The sequence below is a fragment of the Bufo gargarizans genome, chromosome 4 (genome assembly GCF_014858855.1).
Source record: "Bufo gargarizans isolate SCDJY-AF-19 chromosome 4, ASM1485885v1, whole genome shotgun sequence".
Classification (NCBI taxonomy): domain Eukaryota; kingdom Metazoa; phylum Chordata; class Amphibia; order Anura; family Bufonidae; genus Bufo; species Bufo gargarizans.
In genome coordinates, this window is record NC_058083.1 from 306,957,313 (window position 1) to 306,984,579 (window position 27,267).

At 41.1% G+C, this 27,267-nt stretch overlaps 1 protein-coding gene across 2 annotated transcripts; it reads right to left on the bottom strand.

Moving 5' to 3' along the window:
* On the bottom strand, positions 1-26,455 carry LOC122935014 (hairy/enhancer-of-split related with YRPW motif protein 2-like). 2 transcript variants are annotated; one of them, XM_044290732.1, is made up of 5 exons: positions 26,290-26,455; positions 18,270-18,348; positions 14,430-14,513; positions 6,211-6,286; positions 1-864 (listed from the first exon to the last, which is right to left on the bottom strand). In XM_044290732.1, the coding sequence occupies exons 1-5, from the start codon at positions 26,370-26,372 to the stop codon at positions 200-202; spliced, it is 987 nt and encodes a 328-aa protein (XP_044146667.1). In that variant the 5' UTR covers positions 26,373-26,455; the 3' UTR covers positions 1-199. The 2 variants fall into 2 exon arrangements, with proteins under 2 accessions (XP_044146667.1, XP_044146666.1); XM_044290731.1 differs by having other exon boundaries at positions 6,205-6,286.
* Between the last annotated feature and the right edge of the window lie 812 nt (positions 26,456-27,267).

A 27,267-nucleotide genomic window follows, 5' to 3' on the forward strand; every position in this document is an offset into this window, starting at 1 on the left:
AGGGCTTGGCTCTCTTTCACGCAGCAGATTACCCGCACGGCATCCGCTCGTGTGAAAGAGCCCATAGTGTTAGATTGTTACGTATTATCTAAATCCACAGGTCATCTGCATATATCAGACATTATATTTTAATTTTACTAAGGACACTGTTCCTGCACATGACTGTTTTTTTACATAAGTCCACTTGAATAGCAGCAAGTTAAAAGGCCCCTACTTCAGTCCCCCAGGGCCGATATGGCTTGCTATTTCCACTTGCTTGCCGAGGACTAGAAGTTGCTGACAAGGGAGATGTTACGGCTGTTGCAGAAGCTGCCATTGCTGCTGCTGCCATTGGTGGAAGTAAAGGGAATGTTCCAGCAAATGACAGTGGAAAGCTGTGTGCAGCAGCAGCTGCGGCGGCATGTACTGTAGCTGAAAGCGAGAGCAAAGAGGTAGAGAGAGGAGGGGCACCTGAAGCTACACTGCCCACAGAAGGCACTCTTAGAGCAGCATCTGCATGAGCAAATGTAGCCGTGAGAAGGGCAGAACCATGTTGGGGTGGTAACTCTGTATTTGTGGAAAGTCTGCAAGGCATGTTCTCAGAGGAATGGAGTCCATTTTGTTGTAGCAAAGAAGCAGGAAGTTGATGGAAAGTTGCCGCCCAGTGGTGTGGATGCAGGGAATGCTGGGGCTGGGTCATTGACGTCATGGCTACTGCTTCCCTCTGTGAGGCACATGTGCTAAGATGAGAGACTAGTCGAACTCGGAGAGGATCTGATGTGTCCAGGCCTTCAAAAGAACTAAGATACCTTGCTACTTCCGTTAAACACTCTCGGAAACCAATGCTCATAAAATCCATAGCCAAGGCATGGGCATCAAAATAACCTTCGGAAAAAGAACAGAAATTATGATTATTTATGTAGACCTTCATAAACATTACATAACCTTACCTTAAAAACTGTACATTGTCAATCAATATAATGTAGATACTGGACACAGGGAGAGGTCATAACTTGCACAAAGAGAATAAGACCTTTGGCTGCAATGGGCAACTCCTAAGCAATGGCCAAATATCGGAATTGTCTGATTTAAAAGAACTATTCCCAAATTTCTATGAATTAATTCTGATTAAACATATAAGCCCATTGGTTTCTATGGCAATATGTAATGCCGCATGTCCCTTGTAGTGGCAGTACAGGGTATTTGAGCACTTGCTGACAGGTTCCAGAGGTTGGATAGTCTGTGTTCAGCTTTTATTTTTTTACTAAAAAGAGGTTGTTCAAAGAGGACAACCCCTTTTATATCTATCCCCTTTATGAGTCTGATTCTTGACCTTTGTTGCTTTGTGGAGCCACTGATTGCCCAGAATGACTTCTCCCCTACTTGTATAAACCTGTTTAATACATAGCAAACGTTCCTTGTCACAGGTTCACACTCCTGTATGCCATGGCTAGTCAGGTTGCAGAAATGTGAGATCTGTAATAGCGACGAGTAAATAAATTTTAAACTAATAGGATTTGTTATGATTTATATAAAAATGTGTCCGCCAAACTAATCTGAAGTTTTGGCAATTAGACGAATCACGTCTATGTCAATGTGAAAATTGGCAGGTGAAAGGACAGGATGGAAGAAGATGAAGGATCACATGACATTGGAACATTGACATTTTGGGCTGCTTGTGAAGAACAAGCCACTGTTACTTATGACATTATGTGTGTGTGTGTATTAACAGGGACAGGTATTTACCCCCATTAAGGCATCATTTTTGGATGCTTTGTCCCAACAAGCCATAGTTTTTCCCCGTAACACTGTGTGTTTAAACACCATCTGCAACATCACTATTTTTGGAAGGTTTATAATATGAAAATGCATAACACATGCAACTGGGCAGTTTGTTTTTAAACATGCTGTTTGTTAACACCATCAACCATGTGTTTACACAAGGCTATATGTGTAAAAGTCACTCTGATATTAAAGAGCTGTGTTAAAGAGGGGGAAGCAAAATAAAAATAGATAATGAAAAGATATATACAAATCTACCCTAGTAGACCTTAGAGTGTCATATACCAATTTGCAGGCCAACTGGAGCATATTTAATCTTTGTAGAATCAATTTGGAGACAAATAAGTTTTTGGAAAGATTTGACAAACTGGACACAAAACAAATTTCAAGAAGTTCACTCATCTGTAATCTATATGAAATGTACTGTGCATTTCCAGGATATAAATGTAAAATATTGAGTCGGATTGGTAAAATCAGCTGTAGTTATCAGTCTGATGGTCCTACTTTGTAAGTATACAGCTCTCAGGCAAGGGCAAAAAGGTATATTTCTACAAGTCCTGTTACTAAATGACCCTTACAAGCTGCACAGCCATATGTACTATGTTACACTGACTTGGCATAGTAATTAAGGCATCTACATTGGTTATAACAAAATCACAAGCATGGAAAAATGGGAAAAAAAATAACCGTCTTGTCCAACTGCAAGTCAGGTCAATTAACATGATGTGGGGATGAGAGTAGACTATTGTGTTATGGAACAGCGCTGTGCTAATATAATGTATCATAGCGTCTGGTAACATAATACACTACTGTGCCTGAAATTAAATAATACAGCACAGAAAAAAATTGAGAACAGCAGTTCCCAAAACTCCTAGAAATGTATGGTGGTGCCTCTCGTCTTGTTTTGTGGGGTAGGGACATTCCAGAGAAGCTTTCCCATGGTAATTCTGATCCACAGTGTCCCTCCCTGGCTTGCTCACTAACCCACGCGCACACAAAGATGAAAGGCTTCAAATGAAGGGAGCTCCCTCTCCTCTGTCTCTACCAGGCTGATATTTACTTGATTTTTGGACAGTCGGGGGACTTGAATATATGATCTGCTTAGTGCTATACTGCTGTATTCTATGACATGTTTTGTCACTTAACTGCAAACTAAGAACATCTTTCTGTTGCATTCCTTCCTCTAAAAAATTCTAATGGAAGCAATATACACGATAAACACATGCACTCAGTCTCAACTGATGCTTTTCCCGAGCTGTACTTACAAATTTGCAGCTGACAATGTGTACAAGGAGTCAGGACCTTAGTGTATAATAATATAATAATACACAGTATGTATAATATATAAAATATACAGTGTTTTAGAAATCCAACACTTATATCCTTGTGAACCCAAAAAAGTTAAAACAATGCAGTGATAAGTCATATAGTCATATGGTCTCATATCAAAATATCCTTAGTGCATGAGTAAATCTGTGCACAGAGCTATAGAATATGCTGGCACTATATAAAAAAAAATCAACTGTATTATTAATTAGCACCAATATGTCAAAAATGTCACTAAATTAGTGAATGTTAAAAGAGAAACTGTCCCCACGATTCCATACTATTATCTGCAGTAATATAAGAGCAGTACTACACATAAGGAGTCCAGATAATTATTTTTTATATTCCTACTGCATTCCCCCATTATCAGCACTCAAAGCTGCACCGAAAAACACAGTCTAGACTGCTGTGCCCTGTTAACATAATGGAGAGGACTCCTGTGCACACACACTGTAGCTCTGGCAATGTATTTCAGTGCAGCTTTAAACCCTGACAGCGAGGTAACAGAGTAGTGATCCAGACTCCTTATCGACAATACTATGCATATGTTACTGCAGATAATAGTCCTAGGTCATGGAGACAGATTCCCTTTAAGCATATGATGACGTTATTCTGTATAAGTACTAGTCACTGCTTAAATATGACTGTAAGGAATGAGTCAATTGTATATTGTATTCTATTCCGTATAAGGAAAGAATACTTTTTTGCAAAGCACTGGGTTTGCACCATAAAGAAAAACAATCCAGTTCTTCCCCTAACCCCCACCAGAAAGGTAGTCCATAGTATGCAATCCAGTGCTTGGTTTCAGCTTCTATCTTCTTCCTGATAGCTAAGGTAGCTTGCCCAATTTGTATCCTCATTATTTGAAATGAAAGGGTATGTGTAATTAGAAAATTATATATTGTTTAAATCAAGTTTTTTTTATGTTAAACATATTTTTAATAATTTGTTGTGCGGTTCTGGTAATGTATTTCAGTGCAGCTTTAAACCCTGACAGCGAGGTAACAGGGTAGTGATCTGGACTCCTTTTTTATGTTAAACATATTTTTTATAATTTGTTGTGCGGCATTAGAAAATTATATATTATTATTTAAATCAAGTTTTTTTTAAGTTAAACACATTTTTTATAATTTTTTTGTGATAAAAAAAACAAAAAACAAGTCACTGTCTATATTTTAAAAAATATATATACTAAAATCATGCAGTTTTCACACTGCACCTAATAATATGATGATACTAACTATTATGTCCAGATCACTTCTCGGCAGCCATCTCATTTTCTTTATAGGCAGGATTACAATGACAGATAACACCTAGGATAGATCACACAGGATCCACCTCCTATCCACCCCCCTCCCTATGCAATAACCTCTGTATAGGCGATATGTCTAAAAAAAAAAATACATAAAAAAAAAACTCTCCCAAAAAAGTCAATGAGTCCCCTCCAGACTATTGTGTATATGGACCATGTCGGTGCTGTGAAGCATGTCTCTAAATGCAGCAGCTCAGAAGAGATGGCTGCCCCCATAATCATGTACAGTAAATAAAGTAAGGAATCAGATTAGGAAAAAAAAGCAACACATATCACGATCTGGTTTCAATTAGGCTACTTTCATACTAGCGGCAAGGAACTCCGGCAGGCTGTTCCGGCGGGTGAACAGCCTGTGGGATCCGTGCTGCCGCTAGTGCACACGTGCCCCGGGACTACCGCTCCGGCCCCACTGACTATAATGGGGGCAGGCCGGAGTTCCGGCGGCAGCATGGCAAACATGCTGTAGTTTAATTCCAGCCGCCTCTCGGCATGTTTACCGTGCTGCCGCTGGAACTCCGTCCCGCCCCCATTATAGTCACGAGGGCCGGAGCGATAGCCTTGGGGCATGTGTGCACTAGCGGCAGCATGGATCCGACAGGCTTTTCACCCACCAGAACAGCCTGCTTGAGTTCCTTGCCGCTAGTATGAAACTAGCCTTAGTAAAAAAATGAACTGATACATTCCCTTTAAGTGTAAAGGCCTGGTTGCAATCTGACCAGTTGCGTAGACAGCCATGCCATGTCCAATACCCCTTTATTTCACCTTTACTGGATAATATATTATATGATAGTGAACTAAGGAGACAAGTGACATACAGTCTTTTTTTTAATTTAATTTGTGTTTATTGTTTATTTCCGTATCAAAAGGGTCCAATATTTTAATTATGATTATTAAAAGTGAAGTTTTAGAATTAATGGTAATTCTGTGAAATATATTATATGATAGTGATAATGAGTACATTTTAGGGGAGACAAACATTTATGGAACATGCAAAACGTTATTTTTGCAGAAGGCCTGGCCTTTGGGTTAATGTCCCAATTATGGAATCTTCAGACCTCCTTGACTGTCAACAGCAAACACCTATTCATGCTTACAAGAACAGTGATGTACCACCAGCAATAGGGATTAGTTATCTTCTCAGTATTAGGAATTGTGGCAAAAGGAACCACTTTGTTAACTACAGTGGTAGCGCAAGCGTTAAAAAGAAACAAAAACTGTACAACCTCCCTGTAGAAAGTAAATGTCTGAATGAGCAAGAGACTTTGCACATGGAATGGCATCAGGAAGTGAATTTCTATGCTGCGATAATCACAGGAACAATTATTCTCTCCATTTCCTTTTTGGCCATTGTGCATCTGTACATACATCACCCTGTTCTCTTTTGTGCCCCACAGAACTGTGTGGGCAATAAATGGAGCTCCCCTCCTGCACTTCCTCCTGTCCAGGCAGACACCACGTCGTACCATTGTAGGCCTCCGGGATTGCTGTTTATTTTTTCCAATGTTTGTGTGTTTGTTTTGTCTCTGTGCACAGATTTTCGCCGTCTTTGCAAAACCCCAAACAAATCTGTGGCTGGACTGTCTGTGAATGAAGCTTTTACTCCCACAGTGTTATGAAAGCAAACACAAGCCCAGGGTCAAGTGCTTCTTTTGTGCCTGTCGTTCTTTCCCACGAGTTCAATCCTACCATTAGCAGTGATTTCTACTCCTTTCATCTGGATCCACCTACCAGCATTTGTCAAAGGGATGTTTGCATAGACTGCTATGCTCATTTACGGTGTAAAGTACAGACAGTAAACGCCTTACCTTTACCTCCAGTAGCTTGTAGCATCTTCAAGTGGTCTACTGTCATCTGGAGAATTTCAGCTTTTTCCAACTTTGCAGATCCCTGAAAAGGCACATTTCCATTAATGGAGCCTACTTCTAAGACTGCAGCCAGTCATTTGCGATGATGAGACACTTGACTGTTCTGGTTTCAATATCCTGCATACAAATAATAACCGTCTTCTAGATCTTTTTTCCAGTACAGGCAGAAGAAGCCAGCCAATAATAAATGCTTTCTTCTCAACTGTCCCTAATTTTCAGCGGTGGCGCCGTTGTAAATTTTGAGAGAGAAGCTGCTATTTAACCAGTCTCACAAATATTTTCAAAATTTGCTACATGACTGCTACATATGCTGCTTGTCATATATTGCATGACCTAATGTTGCCATAAACACATACAGACACATATGCAAGGTATCTCCTACATATTCAAGCTGTTGAATTCAATTGCTTGCTTTAACCGTATATTTATATATATATATATATATATATATATATATATTTTTTTTTTTTACTTTCTCCATAAGATCAAAAAGACATTTGGGGAAATTTTTTTTTTTTACCATTCCAATTCAGAGGAACACAGCAATAAAAACTATGGTGGGTCTATTAAGAACCAGCAGATCTGTCACACTCTTCTAGTGATTAAATGGGTTATCCAATGACATACGTTTTTTGTTAAATAAGGGGCAGAAAGAGTTAAAAAGTAAATGACCCATTACTCACCTCACATGCTTACCAGGTCCCCACTGGTTTCCACTTCTTGTTCTGGCTTAACACCTAGGAAATAGCACAAGATGTCCGCACACCCAACCACTGCTTGAGGAGGGTCACCATTGTGGCATTGACACACTGAGCAGCATCTCCTGCCATTTCCTGTATGTAGAGCCTGGACAAGAAGTAAGCATCTGAATGGCAGCGGGAAGGGATTGGTGAAGCGCGTAATGCTTATTTTATCTTTTTAATCCATCCTTCCCTCTATGTGCCATATAATCCACAGTAAGATTCCCATGTAAAACACGGAAATAAAACCGCCAAATCCATTAACTATTTACTGGAACCAATAGAAAGCCAGAAGGCGTCCGTGCAAATTGCGGTCCGCAATCTGAAAGATACGGACAAAGATAGGACATGTCCTATCTTTTGAGGTGCAGAGGCATGGACCCGAAAGCCCATGGAAGCGCTTCTTAGTGCTTCCGATCCATGTCACTGTTCCGTAAAAGATAGGACATGTCCTATCTTTGGACGTATCTTGCGAATCGCGGGCCCAATACGTGCATGGAGCCCTTATGGTCGTGTGAATGTAGCCTTAAACATTAAAGGTCATCCGTCAGCAGATTTGCACCTATGAAACTGTCTGACCTGTTACATGTGCGCTTGTCAGTTAATCCCATGTTCATATGTGCCCGCATTGTTGAGAAAAATAATTTTTTAATATATGGAAAATAACCTAGAGGCTCGGCTCTCTCTGCAACTGCTGCGTCCTCTGCATGATTATACCTGGCCCTGAATTCTCCTAAAGTCAATCAAAGTGCAGGGCCTCTAGGTGTAATGGCAACGCCCGCTTTGCTCCTGGAGGCTCTTTTGCATACATTAAAACTTCATTTTTCTTAGCAATGTGGCACATATGAACATGGGACCAACACAGATGCCTTCAGCTGGCAAGCGCATGTGGAACAGATCAGCCACTTTCATAGGCACAAATCTGCAGTGGAGAGCGTCACAGCCAGGGAGAAGGAGACGCCCACTGAGAAACCCTGGCGTCTCCTCCGCCCTGTACTGATGCTCGGTATTAACATACTGGGTGCGACAACTGCAGGGGGGCACAGCGGGGCATGTGAGGGGTATTTGAAAAAAAGGACAAGGATGGCAGTATCAGGAGCAAGCCATGAATCTGTTCTACCAGTGAAGCCAGTGCTATGTAACCAGGACTAACCACATCAAGGGATCGTTCTATAAAACAGCCTGCCGAGGTTCAACAAAGATCCTTTCAACTGTGCATTACATAGGATCATATATTATATTTTAAAGTATCACATTTTCAGAAAATGTTCCTGGTTATTGTAAAAGGAACTCTGATACACTACAGCAGCGATACACTAAAACTGTCATGCACTAAATTGATGATACACAAAAAACATTATGTGCTACAACCATTATATACTACACCCATGATACACTAAAACCAAGATACACTAAAACTGTGATTCACTACAACCAAAATACACTACACCTGTGATTCATTACAACCATGATACACTACACCTGTAATTTACTACAACCATGATACACTACTCCTGTGAGTCACTACAACCATGATATACTACACCTGTGATTCACTACAACCATTATATACTACACCCATGATACACTAAAACCAAGATACACTAAAACTGTGATTCACTACAACCACAATACACTACACCTGTGATTCATTACAACCATGATACACTACACCTGTGATTCACTACAACCATGATATACTACACCTGTGATTCACTACAACCATTATATACTACACCCATGATACACTAAAACCAAGATACACTAAAACTGTGATTCACTACAACCACAATACACTACACCTGTGATTCATTACAACCATGATACACTACACCTGTGATTCACTACAACCATGATATACTACACCTGTGATTCACTACAACCATGATATACTACACCTGTGATTCACTACAACCATGATACACTACACCTGTGATTCATTACAACCATGATACACTACACCTGTGATTTATTACACCATGATACACTGCAACTGTGATTCACTACAACCATAATACACTACACCTGTGATTTACTACAACCATGATACACTACTCCTGTGATTCACTACAACCATGATACACTGCAACTGTGATTCACTACAACCATGATACACTACACCTGTGATTCACTACAACCACGATACACTACACCTGTGATTTATTACACCATGATACACTGCAACTGTGATTCACTACAACCATAATACACTACACCTGTGATTTACTACAACCATGATACACTACTCCTGTGATTCACTACAACCATGATACACTGCAACTGTGATTCACTACAACCATGATACACTACACCTGTGATTCACTACAACCACGATACACTACACCTGTGATTCACTACAACCACGATACACTACACCTGTGATTCACTACAACCATGATACACTACACCTGTGATTCACTACAACCATGATACACTACACCTGTAATTCACTACAACCATGATACACTACACCTGTGATTCACTACACCATGATACACTACACCTGTGATTCACTACAACCATGATACACTACACCTGTGATTCACTACAACTATGATACACTGCAACTGTGATGCAGTACACCTGTGATACACTACAACTATGATACACTAAAAACTGATGCACTACAACCATGATATACTATACTTGTGATATATTACAACCACTGTACACTAAAAACGTGATACTCGAAAACCATTATTTACTACAACCATGATATACCACAACTATCATTTATTAAAACCGTGATACATTAGAACAGGGACCAGCAACCTCCGGCACTCCAGTTATTCTGAAACTACAACTCCCACAATCCTCCTTTCACTTCTATGGGAGTTAGAAGTACAGCCAAGTACGTGTGCAAGCTGGGAGTTATAGTTTTACAGCAGCTGGAGAGCCGAAGGTTGCCGATCCCTGCACTACTACATATGATACAATACACTCATGGTACACAACCATCATACACTAAAATCATGATACACTACACCTCTGATACACTGCAACCTTCATACACTTAAAAAGCGCTACACTACAACCACCATACACTATACCTGTGTTACACTAGAACTACTGTAGTGTTGAGCGAAGTGAAGCATTCAAAGCGGAATTCGGTCCGAATTTTAGGAAAACCTTGATTTGCAACGAATCTCAGTCTCACTTCCTTCTGGGATTCACATCCCCACCTATCCCTTGGTTGAACTTGATAGACATGTCTTTTTTCAATGTATCAACTATGTAACTATGCAGCCGAATTTGCTTGTGCTTCGTGGTAACAAGTCAGGTTTTTCTAAAATGGCGGCTGCACATGTTAAAAAGGGAATATAAGAAGCCCGGGAAAGCGAGATCACCCATAATGCAATGCTGCCAACCAATCAGCAGGTAGCCATCCCCTGTGGTGTCACGGCCCTATAAAAGCCTCATTCTCATGGGATTATGGCCATCCCTGTTGTGGATCACTCAATTTTATTGCTTTGAGGAAGGTTTTTCCGTCTCAGTGCTGTGTACCATCTCTGGTACCATCACACAGGAGGACAGGGGCTGCTGCATCCCCGCCAGTGCACACGCGGATGCCAAGGCATCTGAAGAGTTGAAAGTCCGTGACCGGCATTACTGCTTGAAGCAACTATGCCAGTTTTCCTTTACATCAGTTTTGATAAATCTCCCCCACAGTTTTATGGGAAAAGATTGAGTAAAACTTGTAATTTGACACAAATAAATCTCTTCTCTTTCTGTGCTCATTAGGCTGTTCATCTATTAGCACTCATTGATGGCATTCTTTGTTTTAGGGTGCATTCAGATGTCTGTAGTTCTGGGTCCGCGGACCCATTCATTTCAATGGGGCTGCAAAAGAATGGACTGTCTGAATGGACCCTAAGTGTGTATACAGAGATAGCTGTCAGTCACTGATGGGATGGCCCCATGTACAACTTAGCTAAGAAAGTTCAGAGACTGAAATTTATAAATTGCAAGTTTTGCTGAATTGGGAGCAAGCATTCCTATGAACACTTCTTCTCGATAACTGGCACCAAAATCATTCGGTCTAATAAGGCCTTCATGCTACTTATCTCAGGTGGACATCAGACAAATGGACAGCCCTGATGACAAAGATTTCAACTGGTTATCCCACCAAAAAAAATGTATCACCTTTCGCCGTTGCTAGAACATGACCAATGTATGAATGGAGAGGAGGTCAAGGATATGCGCTGCTATGCTATTCAAAGTCTATGGGATGGACAGAAACAGCTTTACAGCTGGTAAATGTCTTTTCCTGGGATAGCTCCTTTAAGTCTCTGGCTAGCTACATATAATCTTTTTCAGTGATGCAATACAGACATCAGCAATAGCTGAAGCATTTTGCTCTTTAAGAATAAGGGCAGAAAAGGTTGCAGGATTTCATATTGATTTGCAATTAAAGGTTTTTCCGGGACTAACATAGGATAGGTCATCAATAGGAGATTGGTGCAGATCTGATACCCAGGACCCCAACTGAAACTGTGTGAGTGGCAGCGGCAGGTTCTGGAACACCACGGCAGCGTGTAGTGATCATTCTAAGGTTCTACAGCTGATGCCCCTATGGAGAGGTCCTCAATGTCATCGTTGGACCCGGAGAACCCCTACCACAGATGGGTGGCATCCCTGCGATCAGCTCTGTTGACTGTGTAGTGGCGGTGCCTAGTTACTGCAATGCTGCTCCCATTCAAGTGAAAGCAGCTATTGGCGGAAGTGCTGGGAATCAGACCCCTGCCGATCTGATATTGATAACCTATCCTAAGGATTGATCATCAGTACCTGAGTCCTGGAAATCCCATTTAATTTCAGGTATCTTTTCTGATAAGGTAAAATGATCCGATAGTAGCGAGGGTAAAACACTGCCGTTATGCGGACACTGTGGTGACATTATGGGAGCATTGTGGCTGGCTTCATTATCAATTTGGCTTACAGTATATGGGGTAATTTGATGATCTAGAAAATGCAGAAAACAGCACTTCACCAAATATTAAATTGTAGATTATTTTCACAGAAAAGTCTGTGGTGAATAAAAACGCAAACTTGAAACTAAACTTTAGAATAAAAGTTACTTTTTATTGATTATGGACATTTCAGTGAATAGAATCTACTACAGTATCTTATGAGGGCACTGTGTTTGGCTGAATGTATTATTCAGCAATGACAAGTTATAAAGTCCATTTATAGGTGTAGCTATATGACTGGGACTGTTTTGGAACCTGGGGCATTGTGGTTGTTGTTATGGGCATCCTGGCCGGTAACTACATTTTCCTGAAAGCTCATGTTCTTCCTGAAGTAATTTATGAAAAGTATGCCCTAACTAGACTCCCATAAACCACACAGAAGAAAGGCCAACGCTGGTCTTTAGATTCACATCTGCGTTCTGATATCCAGCAGGCTGTTAACCGTATCCTGCATAGCCAGATAATGGTGTGAACCGCTGGATCCCCATTGGCTACAATGATAGGAGAGTCTTCAGATACATTTACCATTTCTTTATCCGGATGCAAGCCAGAATTATGCCGGAAAGTGTCCGGATCGTGTTCGGATACCACTGTATCATTGTAGATCTGGCAGTTCACAGCATCACAGCCGGAATAGACTGCCAGATTTCACAATGCAGATGTGAATGTAGCATAAAGGGCTCCTTAAACAGGCTAAAAATCCACTAGATAATCCCTAACGCGAGTTCTTAGGAATGCTCGCTTGCGATTATCTGGCTGTGTAAAGGTGCCGCCAATTACCTGATGAATGAGCCACGCGCTTGGTAAGGGCACTTTCACACTAGCGTTATTCTTTTCCGGCATTGAGTTCCATCCTAGGGGCTGAATACCGGAAAAGAACTGATCAGTTTTATCGTAATTCATTCTGAATGGAGAGCAATCCGTTCAGTATGCATCAGGATGTCTTCAGTTCAGTCTATTTGCCTTTTCCGGACGGAGATAATACCGCAGAATGCTGCGGTTTTATCTCTGATCAAAATTCCGGAACACTTGCCGGAATTCCGAATCCGTTTTTGCTGTCTGCGCATGCTGACACCGCAAAAAATGTGAAAAAAATAAATGCTGGAACCGGAGAGACGGATCTGGCATTTCAATGCATTTGTCAGATGGATCTGACAAATACCATCAGTTTGCATACGTTTTGACGGATACCAGCAGGCAGTTTCGGCGATGGAACTGCCTGCCGGAATCCTCTGCCGCAAGTGTGAAAGTACCCTAATTCGATTGTTTGTGTAGACACCTAAATCGTTTGCCAGCAGCAGATCATGTTGTGTAATCACGCACTGCGGCAGATTTTGTGGCAGAAAATTCTGCGGCTGAAAATCTGTTTCATTCACCTTGATGGAGCTTGCAGAAATCCATGTCCTTGCTGCCCCTTTCAAATGAATGGAAATGATTTCTAGTCGTAGAATTTTTCGGCACAGAATCTGCCACGTGTGAAGGCACCGTTAATTCCACACAGCATTGCAGATGTGATTTACTGCAATGTAAAAAGATTTCCCCGCCACAAATTACACCCTGCGTGGACATAGCCAAAGTTTTTTCCCATCAAGATAGTTGTTTCCCATCAAGTCTTGAGTACTACAAAACTGAATGATTCAGCTGAACACATGGAAGATCGGGTCCCTTATTTGTAACCCTTGGACTTTTTTTTTCCGATCTGACTAAAAATAATGCTAAATGCAGCAATTATTACTGTATGTAAAGGGGAATAAAGATCAGATCTGATGCTGTGACACAGTTTTGTGCACTGTAACTTCTGCGTCAAAGCTTTGTACCCCCTATATTCACAATTCCATAGCATATAGCAGGGACTGGCTGATGTCTACATGACACCTATGTCTCAGCTGTAAATTTCAGGTGTCAGACACACAGCCATGTTCTGTCCACGGTAGGAATAATAATGTATCATTTATTTTTTTACATTTATACTATTATTTTGGGGAAATTTGACAATATAATAAGTAATGACTGAAGTTTTCCTCATATGTATCAACATTCAGGAACTTCATGGATAACAGAAGAAAGATAGATCTGGGTCATCAGGCGCTAGATTTGCAAGAAACTAATTCAAAATTCTAAAAAAAACATATATTCTGGTATAGGATGCTCACTTATGAAACATAATAAGTTCTTTTATGTCATAAAATAACCACAATAACCTCTTGAGAGGAACTGAGGGAACATGAACGATGCAATCCCTGAGGGAAAACAAGAACCGGATTGGAAACAATTCTTCCCGACTTTCATGATCGGATTACGTTTTAACAGTTTCGCCACAACAAAGCATTTAATTGCGAAGCATGCTCCGAGCCAGATAAGGCCACATGCAATATTATTTTAATGAGCATAGAAAAGAACCAGCAATTCCAGATCAGAAGTGTAGTAAAAAGGAATTGTAGGAAAAACTACTCACTTGCTTTTCAAAAGCGGTTGGCACAAGTCTCCTTAATTCAGACAGGCTGTTATTGATACGATCTCGTCTGCGCTTTTCTATAATCTGGAACAAGAAAACAATATGTGTGGATGAACACGTGTTAGCTCATTATATTATAGCGGGACTGATCTTTCATGCAAATCTCGACAGAAGAACCAATTTTTCTCGGAAACTTCAAATCAGTCTAAAATGTAAATGTGTTCTTTATTTCTATTTAACTCATGTAATACTGGCCTACATACACACAAGCAAGAGCACATATATACATTTATAAGTATATGTATTACAGTGTTATTCTCCTCTAAAAAGTGGTTAGCACTGGTGCCTTGCAGCACTGGGGCCCTGGGTTCGAATATGACCAAGGACAACATCTGCATGGAGTCTGGATGTTCCCCCCGTGTTTGTGTGGATTTCCGACACTCCAAAGACATACTGGTAGGGACCTTAGATTGTGAGCCCCATTTGGGGCAGTTGAAGGCTAATGTCTGTAAAGCGCTGTGGAATATAGCAGCGCTATATAAGTGCATAAAAAAATAAAAAATATGAAAAGCGTCTAAAGGAAGAAGAGTTTTTTTTATTTAATTTTTTTTAATTCTCAGGTTCATATGGACAGAAAATATAACAGATAAACAGGCAGAAAAATCTAACAGAAAGCTTCAGTATGAAATCTGAGTCATACAGCGGTATACTATGATGTCATAGAAGTTTACTGGTGCCACATTACAGCTCCCAACAACTTGTATCTTATGCAAAACCATAATACAGTTATGTGCGTGAGCCCTCTTTATTTACATCCCTCTGCTTACATAAAGCTATTTTTCCACAGTGCTATATGGAGACTGATACCATTAGTCTCTGTTGCCGTAGAGACTCACAATCTAAATTCTCAGATATATATATATATATATAAATATATATATATATATATATATATATATATATATATATCTCCACTGGAGGAAATCCACACAAGCACAGGAAGAACTTACAAACTTCATGCAGATGTTGTCCTTGGTTGAATATAAAGATCAAGGACTGTAGTGCAAACCACTGAGCCGCTCTGCTTCCCCGATTGCCCTTATAGTTATGTCATTAGTAATCAGCAAATACTACAAATTCATTTTGATTGTACTCCTGGTATGAGTGCCAAGGTTAAAATGGAACCTACTTAAAGTATATAAGTGGCCATAAAGAGCATCAGTCAGCAGATTTGTACCTTTGAAACTGGATGACCTGTTGTATGTGCTCTTGGCAGCTGAAGGCATCTGTGTTGGTTCCATGTTCATATGTGCCCGCATTGCTGAGAAAATGACGTTTTCATATATGCATTTTCGTTGCTCGTAGAGGTTCTGCTCTTTCTGCAACTGCTATGCCCTCTCCACTTTGACAGGACCAGGCAGTGAAAACGTCATCACGCCTAGCCTTGTGAATCAGAGTGCAGAGGAAGTGTCAGTTGCAGAGAGCAGAACTCTAGGTGTAACGGCAACGCCCCTGTTGCTCCTAGAGACTCATTTGCATATATTAAAACTTGGGACCAACAAAGATGCATTTAGGCAACTTGTGGAAAAGTATATGATGTCCTCCAGACAAGAGACTGCAAAATGAACTCTAGACATCAACACAAATGACACATAAACACTTGAGCAGGTTGTGTCATAAACTACTAAATCTGTACGGTTTAAGCCGTCAGATGGGCCCAAGTGGCAGTGACAATTTGTGATGTCATTTAAGCTCCGGAATAATCTACTCCTGTGGTGGTTCACCTTCAGTTATTGTTTCCATCTAAGTTGTGAAGAATTTCTTCAAAGTCTTCTGTAAGGCTTTATGAAGCAACATGGCAGACACTTCCAGACACCTAATCAGGACAATTGTCTAGATGGTTGCATTGTACTCCCGCCTGTAATGGACTTTTGTGATCCAATCACATATTACGCAGTACGCTCATTGCTGCAATAATGATCATTCTAAAACTTTTTATTAGGTCGAATCATTTCAAGATTTTTCCCTTATACATACCATTGATTACTGTAATCAGTAATCTTTCATCGGATCAGTTAAAAATTGATTACTATAATAATACCATTATAATACCATTGATTACTATAATCAGTAATCTTTCATCGGATCAGTTAAAAATTCTACATCTAAAACCTATTCTAAGGAGCTGTGCAGGCCTTGCACTAAGCAGGAGAGCAATGAAAACTTAGACGTAGACTTGCCGGAATATTGAGCAGTCACACTGGGCATTGGTTCCATAATAGATATTCTACATTATCACATGCTTACATGGTACATATTTCTATAAAACGCTATTCTGCTTTGCACGGAAATATGCAGATTTTTTTTATCCATAAATCCACATGCTCCTGACGCAGTCTAATAGTGCCCATCAGACCACTGGTGTAAATGCTGGTATATGTTATATTCACCTCCCATGGACACTGCAAAATGCAGTGTGAAAAGAGCTTTACTGATCCTGCCATATACAATATATACATATACTATATAAGAGAGAACTATCAGTCCAAATAGGCAATTTTTTTTTTGTAATTTCTTACTTAAATCACAGCAGAACCACCTAACGCATGACTACTTTTGCTTGCATTAGATGGGATGTGGATTGAGCACAATTTTTTACTTGCCAACCAAGCCTTATAGGGGTTGTCCACTCTTTTATTAGTGATGACCTATCCTCAGGACTATCTGATCTTTGGGGGGTCCGGCACCCCGCATCCCCACCAATCAGCAGTCATAACACAGCTCATCTATTGTGCAGTGGACAGAGCTGGTTACTGCAAAGTTGGTCCCACTGAAATAATTGGGCGCAGAGTAGCAATATCCAGCCATCTGTTGTAAAAACTTGGTCAACCCTTTTGGTTTTCCTGATGCAGTTTTGGAAACCAAAACCGGAAATGGATTCAAGAAAAGAGGTGAAGTTGTATCATTCTTAAAGGGGTTCTGCACTTTGTTTAAACTGATGATCTATCCTCTGGATAGACAATCAGCATCTGATCGGCTGAAATCCGACACCCAGGACCCTCACCGATCAGCTGTTTGAGAAGGCAGCGGCGCTCCAGCAGCGCCACAGCCTTCTCACTGTTTACCACTGGCCCAGTGACATCACTACTTGTATCAACTGGCCTGGGCGGGGCTAAGCTCCATTCAAGGGAGCGGAGCTTAGCCACACCCAGGCCAGTTATACTAGTTGTGACGTCACTCGGCCAGCGCTAAACAGTGAGAAGGCCGCAGCGCTGCTGGAGCGCCACTGCCTTCTCAAACAACTGATTGGCGGGGGTCCCTGGTGTCGGATCCCCGCCGATCAGATGCTGATGATCTATCCAGAGGATAGATCATCAGTTTAAACAAAGTGCAGAACCCCTTTGAGGCTACTTTCACACCTCTGGTATAAAACTCAGGCTTGGCTGTTCTGGCAGACTAGTGGAGAATCAGTCGAACACAAAGCGCAGCATGCAGTGGTTTGTGTCCTGCCGGGTCTCCGCTTGTCTGCCAGAAAGCGTACAAATCTCCGCCAGACCCCATTATACCTAATGCATCCACATCTAGCAGCTCCAGGGAATTCCGACAAGCTGTTCTCTGCTGTAACAGCCTGCAGGGATTCAAATCGGAGGTGTGAAAGTACCCCTGATTTTGGCTTTCAAAACTGCATTAGGAAACCTGACCATATGGCTGTACCCTTTAAGTGGCTATATTGCAGTAACCTGCACCATATTCTCCAGCCATGTCAGGAAAATAAAGTACATTCTTTTGTACTTTTTCATCATTGGAATAGGAATTAGTGGTTAGTAAATGAAATCTTACCCCTCTCCGCTTCTTCCGGGCCATGATCTGTGATGTTGTTGTAGGAGAATTTGATCGGATTAGTGATCCACTACTATGTCTGTGAAAAAAATACAAAAAAAACAGGTTGAGCTGTCAGTCAGACTCCAGTCATGCTACCAGTATTTCACTAGTACAAACAATACAACTTCTGAGCTGAGCAGGTCAGACACCGAATGTGTAGTAGAACTGAGTTTGAACAGCTTCTGGTGGACATATGTTTCCTGAGGTTCTACACAGGGCTGAAGGTGAGCCTACTGCTTTAACTCATCTCAAATGATTGATCATTACACATATTACACACATTATGAAGGCATGTAGTTAAATGACAAGTGTGGCTGTACTACATCTATATGACATTTAAAGTCAATTTTGCAGGAGTGTTTGGCTGTAATTTGCGCCAACTTTATCAAATGTTGCACAGAGATGCATACATCTGGGGCATCTTTAAAGGATTATACCCATCTCATAAATTGGAGACATATCACTAGGATATGCCATCAAAGTTACACAGGTGCAAGTCCCACCCCTGGGACCCACTACTATCTCCAGAACGGGGCCAACAAAATGAAGGAGAACGCACCACACATGCATGCGTGTTCTCCATTCACTTCTAAGGGAGTTTGCTTGCCCCATAGAAGTGAATAGAGAGCGCATAAAACATGCATGGTCATCCCTCCATTCACTACTTGCTGGAAAAAGCAATTTTCGGAACTCCCATAGTGGTGAATGGAGGATGGCAGCATTTGCTTTGTGTGCTCTCCTTCACTTTGTGTGGCACATTCTGGAGATAGAAGTGGGTCCCAGACGTAGGACCTGCACCTATCTGACACTGATGGCATATCCTAGTGATATGCCATCAATCTATATGAGTCTAAGTCTAACACTTCTGTCTTGAGATGTTACTCTACTTTTTGCACCAATAACACTTTTACTGGAGTAAAATAAACCATAGTTTTTGCAATTAAAAAATTCTCAGTTTAGAAATTTGCCATAATCAGCTTGGCAGGCTAATCACTTTTGCTTACCCACCCAATGTTGGAAACTGAAGTGAGTGTTGTAAAAATGCAAAATGGCTCAAAATGTTTGGCGAATAAATAGAAAAATCACAAAGCCCTATTTAGCAAATTTTGGAAGCTAGAATGCGGAACTTAATCTGGCTAAACTGTTGTAATTACATGATCTATACACGTCTATTGCCAATATGAAACAGGTAAAGGGTCACTAACTTTTCAAAAAAAAATTGATATGTCATAAAGATATAGTAAAAGTTTTGATTAGCGGAGGTCTGAGTGCTGAGGCCCCCACTGATGTATAGAATGAGGTGAGGGAAGAGCGCGCTCTCTCCGGTATGAGTGCTGAGGCCCCCACCAATGTCTAAAATGAGGTGAGGGAAGAGCGCGCTCTCTCCGGTCTGAGTGCTGAGGCCCCCACCGATGTCTAGAATGAGGTGTGGGAAGAGTGCGCTCTCTCCGGTATGAGTGCTGAGGCCCCCACCGATGTCTAAAATGAGGTGAGGGAAGAGCGCGCTCTCTCTCCGGTCTGAGTGCTGAGGCCCCCACAGATGTCTAGAATGAGGTGAGGGAAGCGTGCTCTCTCCGGTCTGAGTGCTGAGGTCCCCACCGATGTCTAGAATGAGGTGAGGGAAGAGAGTGCTCTCTCCGGTCTGAGTGCTGAGGCCCCCACCGATGTCTAGAATGAGGTGAGGGAAGCGCGCTCTCTCCGGTCTGAGTTTTGAGGCCCCCACCGATGTCTAGAATGAGGTGAGGGAAGTGCGCTCTCTCCGGTCTGAGTGCTGAGGTCCCCACCGATGTCTAGAATGAGGTGAGGGAAGCACGCTCTCTCCGGTCTGAGTGCTGAGGCCCCCACCGATGTCTAGAATGAGGTGAGGGAAGTGCGCTCTCTCCGGTCTGAGGTCTCCACCAATGTCTAGAATGAGGTGAGGGAGTCGCGCTCTCTCCGGTCTGAGTGCTGAGGCCCCCACCGATGTCTAGAATGAGGTGAGGGAGGCGCGCTCTCTCCGGTCTGAGTGCTGAGGCCCCCACCGATGTCTAGAATGAGGTGAGGGAAGCGCGCTCTCTCCGGTCTGAGTGCTGAGGCCCCCACCAATGTCTAGAATGAGGTGAGGGAGGCACGCTCACCCCGGTCTGAGTGCTGAGGTCCCCACCGATGTCTAGAATGAGGTGAGAGAAGCGCGCTCTCTCTCCTCACTGCACAAGACGGGCTCCGTAGAAGTCTATGGGCCCATCTTGAGTCCATTCTCTGCAGTGCATGTCTCTATGACATATCAAAAATATTTTAAAAGTTAGCAACTCTTTAAGCATTACAAGTGAGCATTCAGAAAAGTGACATTTAACGCCAGAGACTGGTGTCATTTGTCAGGAGACTAAGAGACAATACGACTGCCCTTTTATATCGGCACCACACAAGTAACAATGATTTCATTTTGTACAAGGGTTTAACTGGATTTTCTCATGACAGTGGAAAGTTCCCAGGCCCTAACTAGAAATTAGTGTTCCCCTACATTCACATTGTGTTTTCTGCTTTCTTTTTCATATGCTCCCTGAAAGAAATGGACAATGTTCTCTCCACTCGCAGTCCCCAGAAATGAGACCACATACTGTATGATCACATCGGGGACTTATATATAAAAAGCATAGGTGAATCATCATGAAATAATGTTAGAAAATGGCAAAATTATGAGAGCTGTATGAACAACATGCTAAAAGCGGTTATGTTCCCACATTCAGGATTTGATGAGGATTAGGCGTGAATTCTACATCTACATCCTCACCAACTCCACTGACCTTCCAAATCCTGAGCAAGTAAACATGGTATTTCCTACCCCGTCCATAAGCAATGGAAAAACGACCACGTGAAAAGCCATAGATTAGCCCTACTGAATGATAGTGGACCAGATTGTCATGCGGATCCTCTGGAATATCTGCAGCACAAGTCAGCCTTGGATTCTTTGACAAATAGCATATTGTAATAGTATATTTGTATATATGCCATATCCTGAACGTGTGAATGCACCCTCAGGGTCTGGCCACATGCTCTGTTTTTTTGTGATGTAGTTTTGGAAGCCAAAATCAGAAGTGGATCCTAAAAGTAGATAAAGTATGAAGGACAAGATACGACTTCTCTTCTTTTGAATTCACTTCTGGTTTCGGCTTCCAAAACTACATCAGGGAACCTGATTGTGTGACCGTTCCCTTAGCGGAGCTGCAACAATGGTGACAACTTTCTAAAAGTGGCCCATTACTTTTACCCTGACAAGCACTTTTTCGTTTCATGTACCTGGATGGATTTTTTAACTCTCTATGTATGTTGAATTTTTTTATTTGGATTATAATACGAATTTATACTTTTTATTTCACATATTTGTTTTACATGATGATTAGAGATAAACACATAAAAATTCGACCTGCCCCTGAATTTTTTAAATATTTGGCAATTCAACTCGAGAGAATTTTGGCAGCGAGAGAGATTTTTCCAGGTAATTAAAGCATTTTCGACTTGGGTAGAATCGACTTCAATCCAAATCTAATAACCTGGCTGATTCGGACTTTAAGAAATGACTGTTTAATGTTGCTCTTCTTTGGTGATATATTTTGACGCTTGTATTGGATGATTATTATTATTGTTGGTGTTAATATATATAGATGCAGCAGAGTTGAATGCACCACTTAACTCTTTAGGGTGGCATATTTCGTACATCATGAGTCCTCTGAGTTTACATAACGTAGCGGGTTTGCACGCATTTCGCTTGGACAGCAGTAATCCATTGACGGATTAATACCCTTACAGTAGGAGTTAATCTGCTAAACAGCCAGGAACAATACGTCACCAGCTTAGGGCACTGACACTGACACCTGGAGACAGGCTACAAACAAGTAATGCAAGCTAATGGCAGCAATAGCATGTCCAGGACAAATGGCCTATCACAGCGGAGGCTGGCTGACATAGATCACAGCATACGTTTTCACACTTCCTGCTATACGAGATGAGGTGACAGACTGAATTTCAATGTAAGGCATATTAGCATATTCACTGGATCTGATTAGTGGAAATGAAAAGCAATTGCAAAGAAAAAAGTGCAATTCTAAGAAATCAGCGAGGAGAGGTCTTGCTTTTCAAAGCTTGTGTTTCAACGTTGTGTGAAATGTTCTTAATAATGTAATATTTTTTTCTTTTTTAATTTGCAATTTAAAGAACATGAGTTATTAATGCTTGTGACTGGCAGAAATCTGCATCCCATTATGTGTATGTATATATATATATATATATATATATATATATATATATCTTTACTGTATACACAGATGCAGCATTTAACATTTGCAACTCTTTGGGGCTAAAAGTTGTGATAACTTTATCTAAGTTCGGAGACCTCATTAGACTTTTCTGCAGTCCTATGTAGACTCAAACTAGATATCCCCATGAGTTGGGCTAAAACATCCGCAGCTCTGCTACATCTATATGTGCATATCAAAAGTTGATGAATGAAGTCATTAGGTATTACACTAGGGATTCCTCTGAGACTGGCTGGCTATGTTTCTGTGAATGGTCGTAGGGCGAGAGGCTGATTTCAATGGCGTTACTGCAAATGCATTTTAATGTCTGTATTATGTCTGGCGGACCCCTACCTCCGGAGGGTGCACTACAACTTTCAGTTAAGTAGGACCTTCGGAGGTCTGGGTATTGTGGCTGTAATATGGATGTTAAAATGTGTCCGTGCCAAGCTAAGAAGAAAGTTTGTGTCAGAAAATGTGTCATCTTAGTATAGAAAGATATAAATAGACAGATAGATAGAGATATATATGATCGATTAGAAAAATAGATGGATAGAAAGACGGGTAGCTAGAAATATATAGATCATAGATAAATAGATAGACCAATATATAAGTAGACAGACAGAAAAATAATAGATAGATAGCTAAATAATAGATAGATAGATAGATAGATAGATAGATAGATAGATAGATAGGAGATAGATAAATAATAGATAGATGATAGATAGATAGATAGGAGATAGATCGATAGATAGATAGATTGATATAGATAGAAGATATATAGATACAGATAGAGATCGAGATAGATAGACAGAGCTAGATAGATAGATAGAAGATATAGATAGATAGATAGATAGATAGATAGAAGATAGATAGATGGATAGGTAAATAATAGATAGATAGAAGATAGATCAAATTAATGGAATCATTTACAATCTGCATATTCTGATTGATCGCTACTATAGATAATAATAGAAATAGTGTAGTTTAATCATATGAAGAATCTGTATGTTTATATAATAGTGGGAAACGTTTAACCATTCGGAGCCAGTACAACAGAACTCTAGCAGAACCTACTGTACATCGGCACCTTAAACCCAGCTCACACTATATTGCTATGTATGCAGTATATTGATAAGAGGCGCAGTTATTACAATATACATTTATTATCTCGAGGCTCATACATCTTATTGAAAAGTCAGAAGGTCGGCAGTCTATTGACTGGGACAACTGAAAGGTAATTTTGATGACCACAAGCACATTATACTGCCAAACAACCTGGCCTGTCCACCACTCCGGTTCTGGCAGACAAGGGGTTAAAGACTGCTCCTCTAAATGACTGCCAATCATTCCTGCGATTCCTATACACGCTGTATTCTTCTTTCACAGGCCGTATGAACAGTCAGTGCCATGCATCTCATGCCAAGGACAGCGCTGGATCTTGAGAACGGATCCCCTGCTTCCCTCCCATGGACTTCCCATCCCATTACTGGCAAGAAGTACACCGCTCTCAGGCGGACTCTTGTACGACTATGTGAATGAAGCCGAAGGCCACTTTCACACCGACGTATTTCAGAAGCATGACCTGAAGTGAATGGCCACTGCTCTCCGGCCATGGTTACACTGCAGACAGGTGACTTCAGTGCACGTTCTTGGTGTAAGGTGGGGGCCAAACATGATTTTCCATACAAACCCTCATGCACACGAGCGTATGTATTTAGTGATCCACAAACCCCGGATCTGCACAATACGCGTACTGTCCGTGTGCCCTCTGCATTTTTTTGTAGACCCGTTGACTTCAATGGGTCCCATGGACTGGATTTTGCGCACCACAATAGAACAAGTTCTATAATTTGCAGAACGGACACATAGATGCGGACATATAGATTCCCAAGACATTTCAATGACTATGATAATTAATCGGTTCCCAAATGCACCAAAACATCGTCTATGAGCCTTGTGTGAATGAGGCCTAAAACCAATTAGACGTTACAATACTATAGAACTAATCCATCTGTCTGTATATCTACTAGAACTATCCTCCTGTGTTAGATATCATCTATCTCAACTAGCGCTATAACTACCTATCTATTATCTATCTATCTATCTATCTATCTATCTATCTATCTATCTATCTATCTCAATAACTATCTATCTCAATAACTACCTATCTATCTATCTATCTATCTATCTATCTATCTATCTCAATAACTATCTATCTCAATAACTACCTATCTATCTATCTATCTATCTATCTATCTATCTATCTATCTCAATGACTACCTATCTATCTATCTATCTATCTATCTATCTATCTCAATAACTATCTATCTCAATAACTATCTATCTATCTACTGTATCTATCTATTATAAATCTATTCTCTATAATCTATCTCAACTAGCTCTATAACTACCTATTATCTATATATCTATCTATCTATTATATATCTATTCTCTATCATCTATCTCAACTAGCTCTATAACTACCTATTATCTATATATCTATCTATCTATTATATATCTATTCTCTATCATCTATCTCAACTAGCTCTATAACTACCTATTATCTATCTATCTATCTATCTATCTATTATATATCTATTCTCTATCATCTATCTCAACTAGCTCTATAACTATCTATCTACTGTATCTATTATCTATATATAATCTATCTCAACTAGCTCTATAACTATCGATCTACTGTATCTATTATCTCTATATTATATCTATCTGTCTATCTATCTATTATCAATCTCAATATCTATCTATCTACTGTATTTATCTATTATATATCTATTCTCTATCATCTTTCTCAACTAGCTCTATAATTATCTTTCTATCTCTCTCTATAACTATCTATCTACACTCCATTATCTATCTATGGATCAAACTAAATATCAGTATCCCGCAATGTGTTAGCAATGAGAAGTAGTAGATCTGAATTTATCATTTCATGTCACAGTAAGGGCTCATGTACACAAACGTATTTTCTTTCTGCTTCCATTCCGTTTTTTTGTGTACCGTATGTGGAACCATTTACTTCACTGGGTCCGCAAAAACAACGGAAATTACTCCATATGCATTCCGTTTCCGTATTTCTGTTCCGCAAAAAAGTAGTGCATGTCCTATTATTGTCCGCAGATCACGGTCCGATGCCCCATTCAAGTCAATAGGTCCGCAAAAAATACGGAACGCACGCGGAACACATCCATATGTAATCCGTATTTTGTGGATCCGTACTGTAGAAATGCTATGCCCAGCCTATATTGCTCATGTGTTTGGTGATTAATAAGTTACTGTTTCCGATCCGCAAAAAAAATGGATCAAATATGGATATGTTTTGTGGAATAATGGAACGGAAGAGAATCAGAGAAAAAAAATCAGATGCGGAACAACGGATCAGTGAAAAACGGACCGCAAAACAACAACGGTGGTGTGCACGAGCCCTAAGTGTTGGCACCAAGCTCTAGTGCCCGCTGTCCTGACAAGCTCTGCCTTCCTGCATCAGGACTGGTTTGGCTCCACACTTTTATTTCCCATATGTGACATTTACAGCACAAACCACCACAAGTTATATCAAATGTAAATGAAGTATGGCACTGATTGTCTGAGATATCACTGTATATATATAGAAAGCCTCTATGCCAGCTTCAGCACTGCTACATCCTCCTATGTAATCCCACACACTGTCAGTAATATGCACTCACCCAGAGTAATTATTCTCACTGCCCACATCAATGGTCTCATCCAGATCACTGTCAGAGCTGGTGTCATCGCAGGGTCTCTTCATGGTCAGTGTACCAGGAGAATGACTGGCAGCTATCCACAGTCCGGCTTCCAGGCGCTTGTGTGCGGCCGCCCTCTCCCTCAGCACCTAGCACCCTGCTCTGCGCCGCTTTCCCACGCTCCTGCCTGTAGCTGCGGCAGCCAGCACGCCCCCTGGAGGCCACGCCCACCTCCGTCCCTCACATCGCCCCCTCCTGCCTGGGACCGCGTCCTGTGTGAGGGGAGCGGGTCACAAACGTGGCAGCAGTGAGGGGGTTTCCAGCACAGTACACTATGTCATTGTCATTATTATATTCACACACTCTCTGTCCATATACCCTAGAGTCATTTCTGGGAAAGCAGGGTGATAACCAGTATGGCTGCCCAGCCTGCCCATATAGCTGCCCCAGTGCTAGAATGGCAGCATTCAGGGTCCGGAAATCCTGCAGGGAAATTTCCCAGTGGGCCAATGCCGCTGCCAGAGGGGTATCTGGGAAATGATAACGATGACCTAGCCTTCAGTCCAAGCTTCCCGCTGCTTTCCAAGGACAGCGCCATTGACTTGCAACTAGGTCATGTGGCTGATGTACAGTGATGTCACTGGCCTAGGAAGAAGCCGCGGCGCTCTAGGCCTCTTCTAACAGCTGATCGGCGGGGGTCCCGTGTGTCGCACCCCCACAGATCTGATACTGATGACCTATCCTGGGAATCAGTCATAAATATCTTGATAACTACTTTAATTAGTGTAGGAACATCAGACCCTTATGTACCTGGCCAGTAGTCACAGGTGTCCTTCTGAATTCAACTCTATCACCATCCTCAGGACAGTGATAGAGTTGAATACCGCAGCGAGGGCAACAGTATTTTGTGTTCCACTGTGGTATTTGGTTCTGTCGGGTCAGTATTTTGTGCTGCTTTGC

Bases quoted from the DNA above. Each gene is read 5' to 3' on its own strand.
- LOC122935014 (XM_044290731.1), bottom strand. From the start codon at position 26,372: ATGAAGAGACCCTGCGATGACACCAGCTCTGACAGTGATCTGGATGAG. The intron at 6,287-14,429 runs GTGAGTAGTTTT...GTGCCTTTTCAG, and splicing joins CAACCGCTTTTGAAAAGCAA to GGATCTGCAAAGTTGGAAAA. The intron at 865-6,204 runs GTAAGGCGTTTA...CTTTTTCCGAAG, and splicing joins ACAAGCTACTGGAGGTAAAG to GTTATTTTGATGCCCATGCC.